This window comes from Cnephaeus nilssonii (assembly GCF_951640355.1).
Source record: "Cnephaeus nilssonii genome assembly, chromosome: 2".
Lineage (NCBI taxonomy): Eukaryota > Metazoa > Chordata > Mammalia > Chiroptera > Vespertilionidae > Cnephaeus > Cnephaeus nilssonii.
This window is the reverse complement of record NC_137073.1, coordinates 70823432-70835974: the sequence shown is the minus strand read 5'-3', so window position 1 is coordinate 70835974 and position 12543 is coordinate 70823432. Positions and strand designations below refer to the sequence as shown.

Below are 12543 nucleotides of genomic sequence, written 5' to 3'. Positions count from 1 at the left end.
ATGTTTCTCTCTTATTGATGTTTCTCTCTCTCTCTCCCTCTCCCTTCCTCTCTCTGAAATCAATAAAAACATACACACACACACACATATATATATATATATACATATATATATAGTATATACACACACATATACTGTATATGTACATATATATTTTTTAATATCCATATTTTAACTTTTGGGTTTTTGGTTTCTTGAATTTTGGGGCTCTTGAATTTTTGCCTGAGTCAGAGGCCAGCAGTTATCCATGAATTACTTTGACTGGATCTGGTCACTCTTGATATTGACTCTAGGCATCCAAATCAGCCTTGGCCAGGATCCACACATGCCTTTAGGACAGTGGTTCTCAACCTTTCTAATGCCGTGACCCTTTAATACAGTTCCTCAAGTTGTGGTGACCCCCAACCATAAAATTATTTTCGTTGCTACTTCATAACTGTAATTTTGCTACTGTTAATGAATCGTAATGTAAATATCTGTGTTTTCCAAATGGTCTTAGGCTCTACAGCAGTGGTTCTCAACCTGTGGGTCACGACCCACAGGCTGAGAACCGCTAGCAGGGTTGACCATCGGAAAACACAGATATTTACATTACGATTCATAACAGTAGCAAAATTACAGTTTTGAGGTAACAACGAAAATAATTTTATGGTTCGTGGTCACCACAACATGAACTGTATTAAAGGGTCGCGGCATTAGAAAGGTTGAGAACCACTGCTTTAGGAGGTACAACAGTATCAGAAATTGAAACCAGAGTTAGCAACATTGGGTGGGTATTAGGGTTGGGCATGAGGAGGAGACATAGTACCATATTCAGAATTGTGTTCTGCAGAATCTCTAAAGCTTTAACGATTACTTTTCTATACCATCTAACTTGGGCATTTAAAAAAATGTTTTATTTTATGTTTGACCTACTCAGTGTAAGCTTTTCTTTTCAGCAACAGATTTTACTTTTCTTTTGTCCCCAAGATTAATCACCTGTGGGCAGCTATTGATAGTTTTGGTTTGATCATTCATGAAGGGAAAAGGACAACTATTTGAGATCTGTGGCCTAGGTTTGGCCTGCTCCTCTGGGTTCCATTAACCTCGCAGGTTCTGCTGGTCAGTGCCAGCAGTGACCTAGACACTTCCATTTGTCTTAATTCCTCCCTGTGGCCTTGACTGAGCCCATCCTTCTGATCATTCTGGGAAGTTAACTTGAGTCCCATATGCAATACTTTATTCCAAAGTAGAGCTGAGGCCCTTAGATAACCACCCAATTATTTTAGATAAGGGTTTTTCTAGAGAAGATTGTTGAAAGCTTATTAAAACTCAACAACAGAAGCCCTATAGTTATTCGGGTAGTTGGATTCAAATAGGCATAACATAGCTCCCTGGGTGGCATAGCCCATGACAGCTTGTAAGAAAGCAGACTCAGACATGTTCTGTTAGGAAATCCTTAGATCTCCATCCAATATGCAGTCAGCACAAACCAGAAAACTTGGTTATCTCCCTAGGGTTCTAGAAAGCCTTGAGGACATTTTCTCCCTAGAAGTTTAAGATTGGAATGGATTGCAGCAATGTGATGGCCTGGAGACATATGTTCAGAGAGCAATGAATGAAGTATTTGTCTAACATGAAAGTTATATATTTATAGGCACAAAAGGGTTTGTGCACTAAAAAAGGAAATTTCCTTCCTAACCTTCCCATCCTCTTCACCCAAACCCAGAGGTCACCACCAATACCAGTGTCTTGAATGTCCTTTCAGATATTTTCAGTGCATATACAAGCATATGCATTTATATTTAAACAAATGGTAGCATGATGTACACATATGCATACAGTTCTGCACATATTTAACTTAATGACCTATCTTGATTTTATTCCATATCAATCATTATAGAACTTACTCATTTTTATGCCTGCATAGCATTCTATTATTTGGATTTATCATAATTTATTAAAAAAACAATACTCACTGATAAGCATTTAGGTTGTTTCCAATATTGTGTTATGAAAATAATACTTTAATACATATCATTGCATGAATTATATTTCCTAATGTTCAACTATATCTGTAAGATAAATTCCTGGAAGTAATATTTCTGGATGTAAAATATGTGCATTTTTAAAATTTGGATAGTTATCGCTAACTTGCTCTTCAGGGAGGTTATATACTAATTTAAGCTACCCTGCCCCTGACAGTGTATGAGAGTACATGCCTGTTTTACCCACATCTTTGTCTCCATAGTGTATTTCATGCTTTTTGATCTTTGCCAATCTGATAGGTTTTAAAAAAAGGTATTATGTAATTTTAATTTGCATTTTTATGGGTAACATTGAATATATTATGCATATTTACAGTAATATGCATATTTACTGCCTCTTTAGTGAACTATCTGTTGATATTCTTTGCTCATTTTCTTATTGGGCTGTTGACTTTTTTCTTTTTGATTTGTTGAAACTATTAATATATTGAGGAAATTAAAGCTACTTATATGTTGACAAAATTAGTCCTTGTCTATAATAAGAGTGACACGTAATTTTTTCACACTTTGATGTTTGTCTTTTGACTTTGTGATAAGAATTTTTTCATAAAGTAGAATTTATCAGCATTTTATTATGACTTTGAGGTTTTTATTTACTTTTAAAATATCTTTTTAATAGTATATATATGTATTTATATTCTCCAGTGTTTTCATCAGCACATTTATGGTATTGTTTTTATGATGTAAATCTTTATTCCTTATTTTGGTATAAGGTGAAGTCATTCTATGTAGATAACGTGAGGAGTTTTTTGTTAGTAGTGTCTGAATTGTAGTATTTCCTATTAGTTTCTCTTCTAATAGGAACTATGAGAAGCAACCTGCTCAGTAGTGGAGGGCAGCAAGGAATCCTGATGGTTGAAATGGAGTTGGACATGGGACAGTGACAGTTTTAAGTTATAAGCTTATGGCAGGGACAGAGGACTGGGTCAAGGCTGGGCAAGTTGCCAGAAAGTAGGGTTGGAGGTGGTAGTGAAAACCACTTAGAAAGCCATTTCAGCACATCACAGCTCCAAGACGAGCCTCCACAGAGGCGAGAATAGCCCCTGAGAGCTCCCAGTGAGCCACGGTATTCCTGCAGGTTGGCAGTTGTTTGTGCCTTTTCTCCCAAGGCCGCTGCAGAGTACAGGATGACTGTTCTCAGAGTTCAAAAGGGGAACTCCAGTTTAGTGCAGTGGTTCTCTACCCTGGCTGCTGCATTAGCATCTACTGGGAAGATTCTGAGGGGGCACTTTAGCAACAGTATTTTGAAAACTCCCCAGGTGCTTCTGATGTGTAGTCAGAGTTGAGAACCACGGTTTAAGGCCAACATTTTGCAGTTTCTTTGAGTCAGGAATCACCATGCAAGCTGTCTTGGTGCTCCAAATGTGCACACGGATCACCTAGGATCCTGTTAAATACAGATTCCAATTTAGGAGGTCTGGGTGGGGCTTGAGATTTTGCCTAACAGGCTTCCATCCAAGTGACCCTGAGGCTGCTGCTTGTCCCCAGACCACACTTAGGTGACTTCAGCATGTTACTCAGTGTGCAAAGCGAGAGTCTGCAGTAAGCATTTTTCTGCCTCCATCCGGCTCTCTGGCAGAATTTGCTTAGTGTAGTCAAAAGAACAGTAGGGTCAACAGGCCTGCTTTCCATTTCCAGCTCTGCCCCTAATTAGCTGTAAGGTGCGTCAGTCCTTCACCCTCTAATCTCTGAAATGGGAGGATTAGACTGGATAAGGTTCCTTTTCTCCTTGCAGGTCCAGAGTGTTTTCAGACTCCCTGGGACCCGGTGTTTGCGTGGAATGAGTCTGGCCTTTCTTCCCCCAGGGACTTGGGCCTAGGCCCTGAATTTAGGATTGACTGGAGGAAATAAAACTAAGCAATATTAAAAATAAAAATAAGATTTTATGTTAAATTTAAGCTATAGTAAGCACAAAAAGAACTCAGAGAAGCCAGAGTGGAGAGTTTACTTACTGGAATAGTCGGGGGAGATAGGAGTTACTAGGTGTACCTGTTACTAATGCGGATTTTTTTCAATAGATGGAGTTACACATATGTTGTCATATATGCAATTTGATATGTATGCTATTTTTTTGTATTGACAGCAAACTTCAAAACTTCATATGTCAAATTTTCTGAAGATGTTAACATCATAGATATTTTTACACTTAAAAATGTCTAATTTCGTGCCAAAAAAGGAGCATTTGTGGGAAGATTTAATTCATTACTTTATTTTGAAGAAAAGTGCTGCTGAAAGGTATCGTATACTTTGGGAAGCTTATGATGAACATGCTCATCTCAAGATACATGTGAACGCTGGTTTAAATATGTTAAAAGTGATGATTTCGATGTGAAAGACAAAGAACGTCCAGGTGAACCGAATAAGTTTGAAGACCAACAATTATAAGCATTACTGGATGAAGATGCGTGTCAAACTCAAAAGCAACTTGCAGAAAGATTAAACCGTTGCTCAGCAAACAATTTCCGATCATTTGCAAGCAATGGGAAAGATGTTAAAGGAAGGAAAATGGGTGCCACATCAACTGAACGAAAGACAAATGGAAAACAGAAAAGTCATCAGTAAAATGTTGCTTCAAGGGCACGAAAGAAAGTCTTTTTTGCATCGAATTGTGACTGGTGATGAAAAGTGGATGTATTTTGAGAATCCCAAATGCACAAAACCATGGGTTGATCCAGGTCAACCAACAACATCTACTGCAAGGCCAAATCGCTTTGGAAAGAAGACAATGCTCTGCGTTTGGTGGGATCAGGAAGGTGTGGTGTATTATGAGCTTCTAAAACCAGGTGAAACCATTAATACTGATCGCTACCGACAACAAATACTTAATTTGAACCACGCTTTGATTGTGAAACGACCAGAATGTGCCAGAAGACATGGCAAAGTAATTTTGCTTTATGATAACACACTATCACACACTTCAAAACCAGTTAAAGACACATTAAAAGATCTTGCCTGGGAAGTATTAACCCACCGACTATATTCACCAGACCTTGCTCCTTCATATTACCACTTGTTCTGATCGATGGTACATGTACTTTCTGAGCAGCACTTCAAAACGTACAAAGAAGTGGAAAATTGGGTCTCTGAATGGTTTGCCTCAAAACAAGAAAAGTTCCATTGGGACAGTATCCACGAGTTACCTGAAAGATGGGGGAAATGTGTAGCTAGCGATGGACATTACTTTGAATAAAGCACTTTTGATGTTTCTCTTGAAATTATCGTGTTTTCTTTGATTACAAAATCCGCATTATTAACCCACTGTCCTTGCTGGTCTCTATTGCTGGGCAGGGTGGTGGTTCTCAGGTTCTTACGTTTGTTGCCTTTAAAAAAGTATTCTTCAGCAATGAAAGACAAATCATAGTTTTTGCCTTAAATTAAACCAATGTAAGGGAAAGAGCTACTTTTGTGAAAGTAAATGTTTGAAGAAAAGCTAAAATGCTATAAACCCTTTTTTTCTATATTTAATTTTTAAGGCTAATCTTGCTTTTAAGTGATTGATTCTGAAAAGAAAAAACTAGAGGCTGAATCAAAAACCCCTGTGTACCTCCTAATATATGCTAATAAACAATATCAGAATTTACCCAAAATGAAATTAAAATTTCTTAAATTATAAATAATATTAAGAATGACATATTTCTCTATCTTAACTCAATGGAAAAGACACCAGCTAATTTACTTAGATTTTGTAACATAGGTACACAGGAATTTTTGACTCACCTCTTTTGATATCAAAGGAGATGTATTTTGCATTGCAATTAGAGTTTCACCAAACTGTGGCTTCCTTTAAGAAAAAGTTGTATGACCAGTGCTCAGGTATAGAAAAATATGAAATAACACAATTACCCTCATTTGACGAATTATATGCAGTATACACAATTTAGCTCAAACTCTTCTTTGAATATCTGAACAGTTGTTGTGTGTTTTTCCCCCTGTATTGCTTGATTAGTTTTAAATTGCAGACTGTCAGTACCTTTTCTCACAAACATGTAGCATTATGGTTTTATTGTATTTGGGAAATCTTTATATAATCAACTATTGATTATCTGTCATACAATAGAGTAGCAAGTCTTCTAGTTTTAAACTAATAAACACAATATATGTCATTTTATGCAAAGAATATTTTGGTTTAAGTGACAGAAAACCCAACCCAAATTGGGTGAAGCAAAGAAGGGAGTTTTGAGGGTCATGTAATTGAAAAATTGAAGGGTAGAGGTAGCTTCAGCTACAGTTGGTTTAAATAGTGTAAATCAGGACCTGGTCTCTCGGCATCTCATGCCCTTGCTTCCCTTTGTATTGGCTTCATTCTCAGGCTTCATTTAATTACATGGTGGTTGCCAACACTGGCAGGGTTTTATTCTTCTGTTTCAAATCCAGTAGAAAAGAGAATAGTCTTCTCCTTCCCTGCCCGCCAAAGTCCTGACTCACATTTCATTGGATCATTTGCCCTCTAGTCTCTGAGGCCAGCAGGACTGGTGCCCTGATTGGCCACGGGTGACTGTTCTTAGAGCTGGAGGGGGGTGGCGGTGGGGAGGGGGGGAATGTCCATGCTGACAAGGGGAAGAGGAAAAGTGTCTACTCTTGTAAAAGAAGGGGCATTGGATACTTGATGTAAAAAGCAACAACAGCAGAAAGTACATATCTCTTTCTCCATTACGGCAATCTTCAGTCATCTACATTGGGTAAATACAAAGATTTCAGTGGTAAAAGGCCATTTAAGGATATGCTTTGTGGTTGGATCATATAGAACTGGAATTTAAAATAATAATTTCATCTATAAAAATGCAGAACCTTAATGAAATAATAAAAGATACTGGATACCTGATTGCTTACCTTACAGGCAGGAAGGATATTAAAAATATTTAAGAACCTGGGGCAGTGGCATCACCAAGTCATTCTGAGTTGGGTCCAGTCAGTCAGAGCTGGTGCTGAGCACCACCAACTGGCAGGGTGCCTTTGGAGTTGCTGGCGGGATGTCAGCCCTGCTAATGGGGAGGCATTGTAAAGGTCCTGCCAGATTTCTCAAAACATATAGCTTCTGTGTGAGTTTCCTAACATAGGACCATAAACAGGGTAGCTTACAACATAGACATTTATTTTCTCAAAGGTTGGAAGTCAGAAATCAAGGTGTCTGTAGGGCCATGCTCCCGCCAAAGGCTGTGGAGAAGAGTTGTGTCCTGCCTCTTCTAGCCTCTGTTGGTTGATGGCAGTCCTTGTCATGCTTTGGCTTGTAGCTGCACCACCCTAATTCCTGCCTTGTCTCCCTGTGGCCTTCTCCCCATGTGTCTGTGTCTCTGCAGCCAAATTTTTCTGTCCTTATAAGGATACCAGTCATATTGGATTTGAACAATATGACCTCATCTTAGCTTGATTATATCTGTACAGACCCCATTTCCAAATAAGGTCATACTCTGGGGAGACATGAATTTTTGGGGGACAATATTCAACCCAGTACAGTTACCTAAAATCAAATGCTCTTGCATAGTTGGCATGACACAATTTTTTAAAAAGTTTCAATGTTAAATTGCTTACAAACACTGTAATTTTTTCTTGTCTTATTTTATAGTTAAAAACTAGATTTTTGAATCTTAGCAAAAGTATTTAAGGGAATTATGAATTTTTTAGTTGAAATGCTATTCTATATATTTTTTACTGTATCATATTAAGCAACCACATGTTTCTTAATTATAATTATTTTAAATCTGTTAAAATTTGAATGTTAGTGTGGCAATTTGGTGAAGAATTAATAATTTTTATTAATATGTGAGTATGTTTGTGTATGTAGAGGTATTACATTTTTAGACTTTATTGAATTCAAACAAGTTTTGCCTAAAAAAACAGAACTGACAGCAATTAAATGAACATCATCCATTAGTGTATTTAAGAGCAAGTATAAAAAATAGGAGAAAAAAATAGGAGAGAAATGCAACTGGTGAAGGGCTTAGATATTCTATCTTTCAGGGAACATTTAAAAATGTTGGTAATTGTCTTCAACTCTGAAGAATGGCTCTGTGGAAAGAGTATAAATTCTAGAGGGAGGAACTAAGACCAGTGAGTTAAGGTTAAAAGGAAACAATTCAGTGCATTGTAAGACAACACTTTTCCAACGAACAATGTCCCATGTACCAAAATGGAGGTGGCAGTGGTGTAAGGGAGTAAATTGTAGGCTCCTGGAAGTGCTCAGGCAGGTACTGCATGATTACCTCCCTAGGACATTTTAATGGAGATCTTGCCTTGATCAAGGAATTGAAATGAAAGGTCCCTAGTTTCAGGATATGTTGCAAGTTTTCCTAAAATTTTTCTTTCTGTATATGTTGTGAAAATCAATATTACTTATGTGACAAGATATTTCTATAAGATATTTATATGCTTTTTAACAGCAGCCAACCTAAAAGCTTTGCTTTGTGACTTCTGTTGTATGGCGTGCTTAAGGGGAAATAAGGGGGAGTAGGGATTTAATCTAAGAGAAGGAGAAGTATCAATAAGTGAGAAAGGTGGGGAACTAAAACTTCTATTTATTGGATGAGTTTATCCCTATTATCGTATCTCATTTAATATACTTAGTTTTTTATTGCTTGGTTTGGGAGTTATGAGTAGCTGTAATTCTTAGAATGATGAATACTTAAAATAATTGGCATTTTCTTATGTATTTTTTTTATGATGGAACACAGGACTGTTCTGATGGATATATGTGCAAAATACATTTTCAAATAAAAAATGGGACAGTGGTGTCACAACCAGGGACATCTGCCCATGCACAGACGTGTCTTCTTATGGAGGTGAGTGATTTACCATGTCATATTCTACTTTTCAGTCTTTGTGAAGTATACATTTAAAATTTTAAATCTGTTAAATATATATTTTAAAATATTAACTGTCATTGGATCCCAGGCCTGCTGTCAGAGGAGAAGTGAATATCATTTGTCAGGAGATATTTTCTTACATTTTTTCTTTTTTAATAAAAATTTTTCAGTGGCATTGGGTGATAAAAGTATACAAGTTTCAGGTGTACAATTCTATAATACATCATCTGGATATTGGAGTTCAACCCAAGTCAAGTCTCCTTCCATCACCATTTATCCCCTCTATATCCTTTTCTACTTCCCTCCACTCCTCTTTCCCCCTGGTAATCACTAACTGTTGTCTGAGTCTATGAGGGTTTTTTTGTTTTGTTTTGTTTTGTTTAATCCTTTCACATTTTTCACCAAGTCCCCCAACCTCCTTCCCTCTAACAGCTGTCAGTCTGCTCTCTGTGTCTATGAGTCTGTTTCTATTTTATTTGTTAGTTTATTTTGTTCATTAGATTCCACATGTAAGTGAAATCATACGGTACTTGTCTCGCTCTGATTGGCTTATTTCACTTAGCATAATGCTTTCCAGGTCCCTCCATGCAGTTGCAAAAGGTAAGATTTCCTTCTTTTTCACTGCTACAATATTGAAAGCAGGAATTGTGGTAAAGTTGAAATCTACTTTGAGTTGTAGTGAGCCTTTACCCTCTTGGTTTCCACAGATGCCTTCCTTCCATTGCCTATTGATTTTTATTCTGTGAAATCTCCTAGGACAATACAAATCTATCCCTCTGCTGCTTAACACCTGGCTGGAAACCTCTTTGCCTAGTTTTCCTCTAACTCTTTTCCCCTATGCTCTTTAAAATATGCTAGGGGAGGCTGGGGGAAGGTCAATGGGGGGAAAAAAGGAGATATATGTACTACTATACATAATAAAATTTTAAAAAATAATAAAATAAAATAAAACGAAAAAAATAAAATGTAAAAAAATATGCTAGATCTGAGTCTCATTCTGTAGAAGACTTTAACCTTGACTTGAAAATTTTGCTAAATTAAATTTTAATATGGTGGTAATGGCTTAGTGGTTTTCTGGGATATTTTCGATGTAATTTTTATCAAAATGTAAGTAGCCTTATTGTATATGTTGTTATTAAAAACAATGTTTATATGTTCAGCGTAAACATAAATAATAGAGAAAAAATAAAAAGAGGAGAAAAAACTCCCATGCATCATCCTTCAACTGGAGGTAATTACTATTAATATTTTCATAAATACTCTTCCACATATTTCTGTCATGTATACACATACATAATTTTGTTTTGCAATGAACATGTATATTACAGACATCTTCCCATATCAGTAAATGTAGAATTTCATAGTTCTCTTTTAATGGTCCCATTACATTCCATCCTTCGGATGCACCATAATTAAGGAGAGCCTACTAGCATACTGAAGTAAAATTTTTGAATTCTAAAATAGAATCTTGGGGCTCTAATTGCTTCAACACAAAAGAAGAAATCACGTAGAAAATGCTTAGAATTCTGAGTATTCTGGTAAAATGGGTGAAGAGGCTACCCGCCCCCCCTCCTCCAAAGGAAGACCTTTTTCTCATTATCTATTAAATCAGATCCATTTGGCAATCTGGCACTAGACTCCTCTGCCTGTGTAGGATGCTGGCCTGGAAGTAACTCTCACCCATATAATTTGGTTTGCAAGTTATTCTCGAGGGTATTGTTCTCGGTAATAAATTAAGTGCTCCCAGTGAGTGCTCAAATCTTGATTACTGCTTCATGGTTTGAATAACTGACATCAAATCTGAAGCCAAGCATGTTCATTATATATTAACTTAAGAAATACACATGGAAATGATGATTTAAAAGATGAATTACCAGCTTTTGCTTAACAAGTTGGCAGAGATTTAGAAAGCACTAAAAAGTGGTGTTGACAGTGTGAGGGAACTGACACTTTCTGGTTGATGTTTTAACTTCACAAAGTTGAAAGATGTGCACATACTATGAACAATCTATTCCAAATCCAGGAATTTAGCTTCATAAAATATAAATTTTCCAACATTTTTTTTATTTTCAACACTTCACAACAAATTTTAAACATATGAGAAAATTGAAAGAATTTTGCAGTGAACATTCATGTATTCATCACCTAAACTCTACCATTAACATATTGCTCTGCTTGCTTTATTATATATCCATCCCTCTACTCATTTATCAGTACACCTTTTTTGATGCAAAACTTTTACAACGAAGTAAATTTCAGGCAAATACTTACAAAATAATCTGAAATGTACACAAATATTTACCTGCAACAATATTCATTTCACCACTATTTATAACAGGATAAAATGGAAATAACTGAAATGGACAACAGTAATGGGTTAGTTAATTACAGCACATCTCTGTGATGGCGTTCTTTGTTCAGTAGGTCTGGAGTGAGAATTTGCAGCTCTAACAAGTTTCCAAAGATGCTGATGCTGCTGGCCCAGGGACCACAGTTTGGGAACCACTGCACTAATCTATAATAGAATGCTGAAGCATATATGAGGTGCTGCACAGCTGAGATGGTTAGTTAATATGATGTATGATAGGGTTGATATTGCAATAATATTGATGGAAGAAAGATGTCTTCGGTTGAGCCTGTGATGGAGATTTCTGTTCAAGTGACCTCTTATTAGGGATGTGCTCTTAGCAGAACAAGGGATAGAAGCTAAGGAGGAATGTTATCTCAGCTAAAGATTAACTTTAGTCTGATCCCCTGGGAAGCTCTAGAGCACAACATACACCCAGAATTAGTCCCACTTTGTGCCCTTGAGGCCAGCCTTTTGTACTCTGTGACAATCATTGACTTGTCAGTCAGCCATTGGCTGAAGTGGAGGGAGACAGCTTCCCAAGTAAGGCAGTTACAGTTTTACTGAGAAATTCTTCAGGGAAGGGGGCTGCTGTGTGTTATCAGTCAACAATCACAACAGCTGAATGGGGATAGGTACACTACCTTTAAGGGAACCTGGGCACGGCACCAATGGTGTTTACTCTCTGAAACCAACAAAATTAGATGAAAGGGGGAGGCTTGACAGCAATTTGTTTGAGAAACAGCTGGTGATTTTAGTTGACTACAAGTTCAAGATAAGTGAAAAGAATGCCATGGATGCTAGGAAAACTAACTAGAATCCAAGCTACATTAATTAAAGCATAAATGTCTCCCAAATATGGTCTGGGGGCCCCTGGCGAGGGGACTCACAAGGTCAGTTTTCTATATTGCAATAGAGTGAATGCAGAAATCGTTACAAGAACCCAGCTGTCTTTCATTAAACCAGACATTAAAAAGATTTGCAAACATGTAAAACACTTTTCTTACTAATTTATCTTGTTTGGGAAAATATATTTATTTTTCATAGAAATATGTTATATTGACACATATTTTTGAATGAATTAAACATATTTTTAAAAATTTTAATTTTAATTTTTAGTACAGTGAATATCAATAGATGTAACTGTCTTAAACAAAAGCTTATTGGAATATTCCATGAATTTTAAAAGTGTAGAGGGGTCCTGAGAACAAAAATTTGAGAACCACTGATCTAGATCAACTAAGTATTGCATATTGCATGTGAAGAACAGTGATAACTAGAACAGATAATAAATGAATACATAAATAATAGCTTTAAAATAAAGTATAAGTAGAATTCATCCATACAGAGAAGCATGCCAAGGGCCACA

The 12543-nt window shown here is 36.6% G+C and overlaps 1 protein-coding gene across 2 annotated transcripts in view; it reads left to right on the top strand.

Moving 5' to 3' along the window:
• Positions 1-12543, top strand: part of ATG10 (autophagy related 10) — a 191576-nt gene that overhangs the window by 41833 nt on the left and 137200 nt on the right. For both annotated transcript variants that reach the window (XR_013814722.1, XM_079793234.1), the window contains exon 3: positions 8696-8803. Coding sequence is in view for 1 of the 2 variants with exons in the window: in XM_079793234.1 (XP_079649360.1) it covers positions 8696-8803 (108 nt within the window). In the remaining variant the exon portion in view is untranslated. The remainder of the gene's footprint in view (positions 1-8695; positions 8804-12543) is intronic.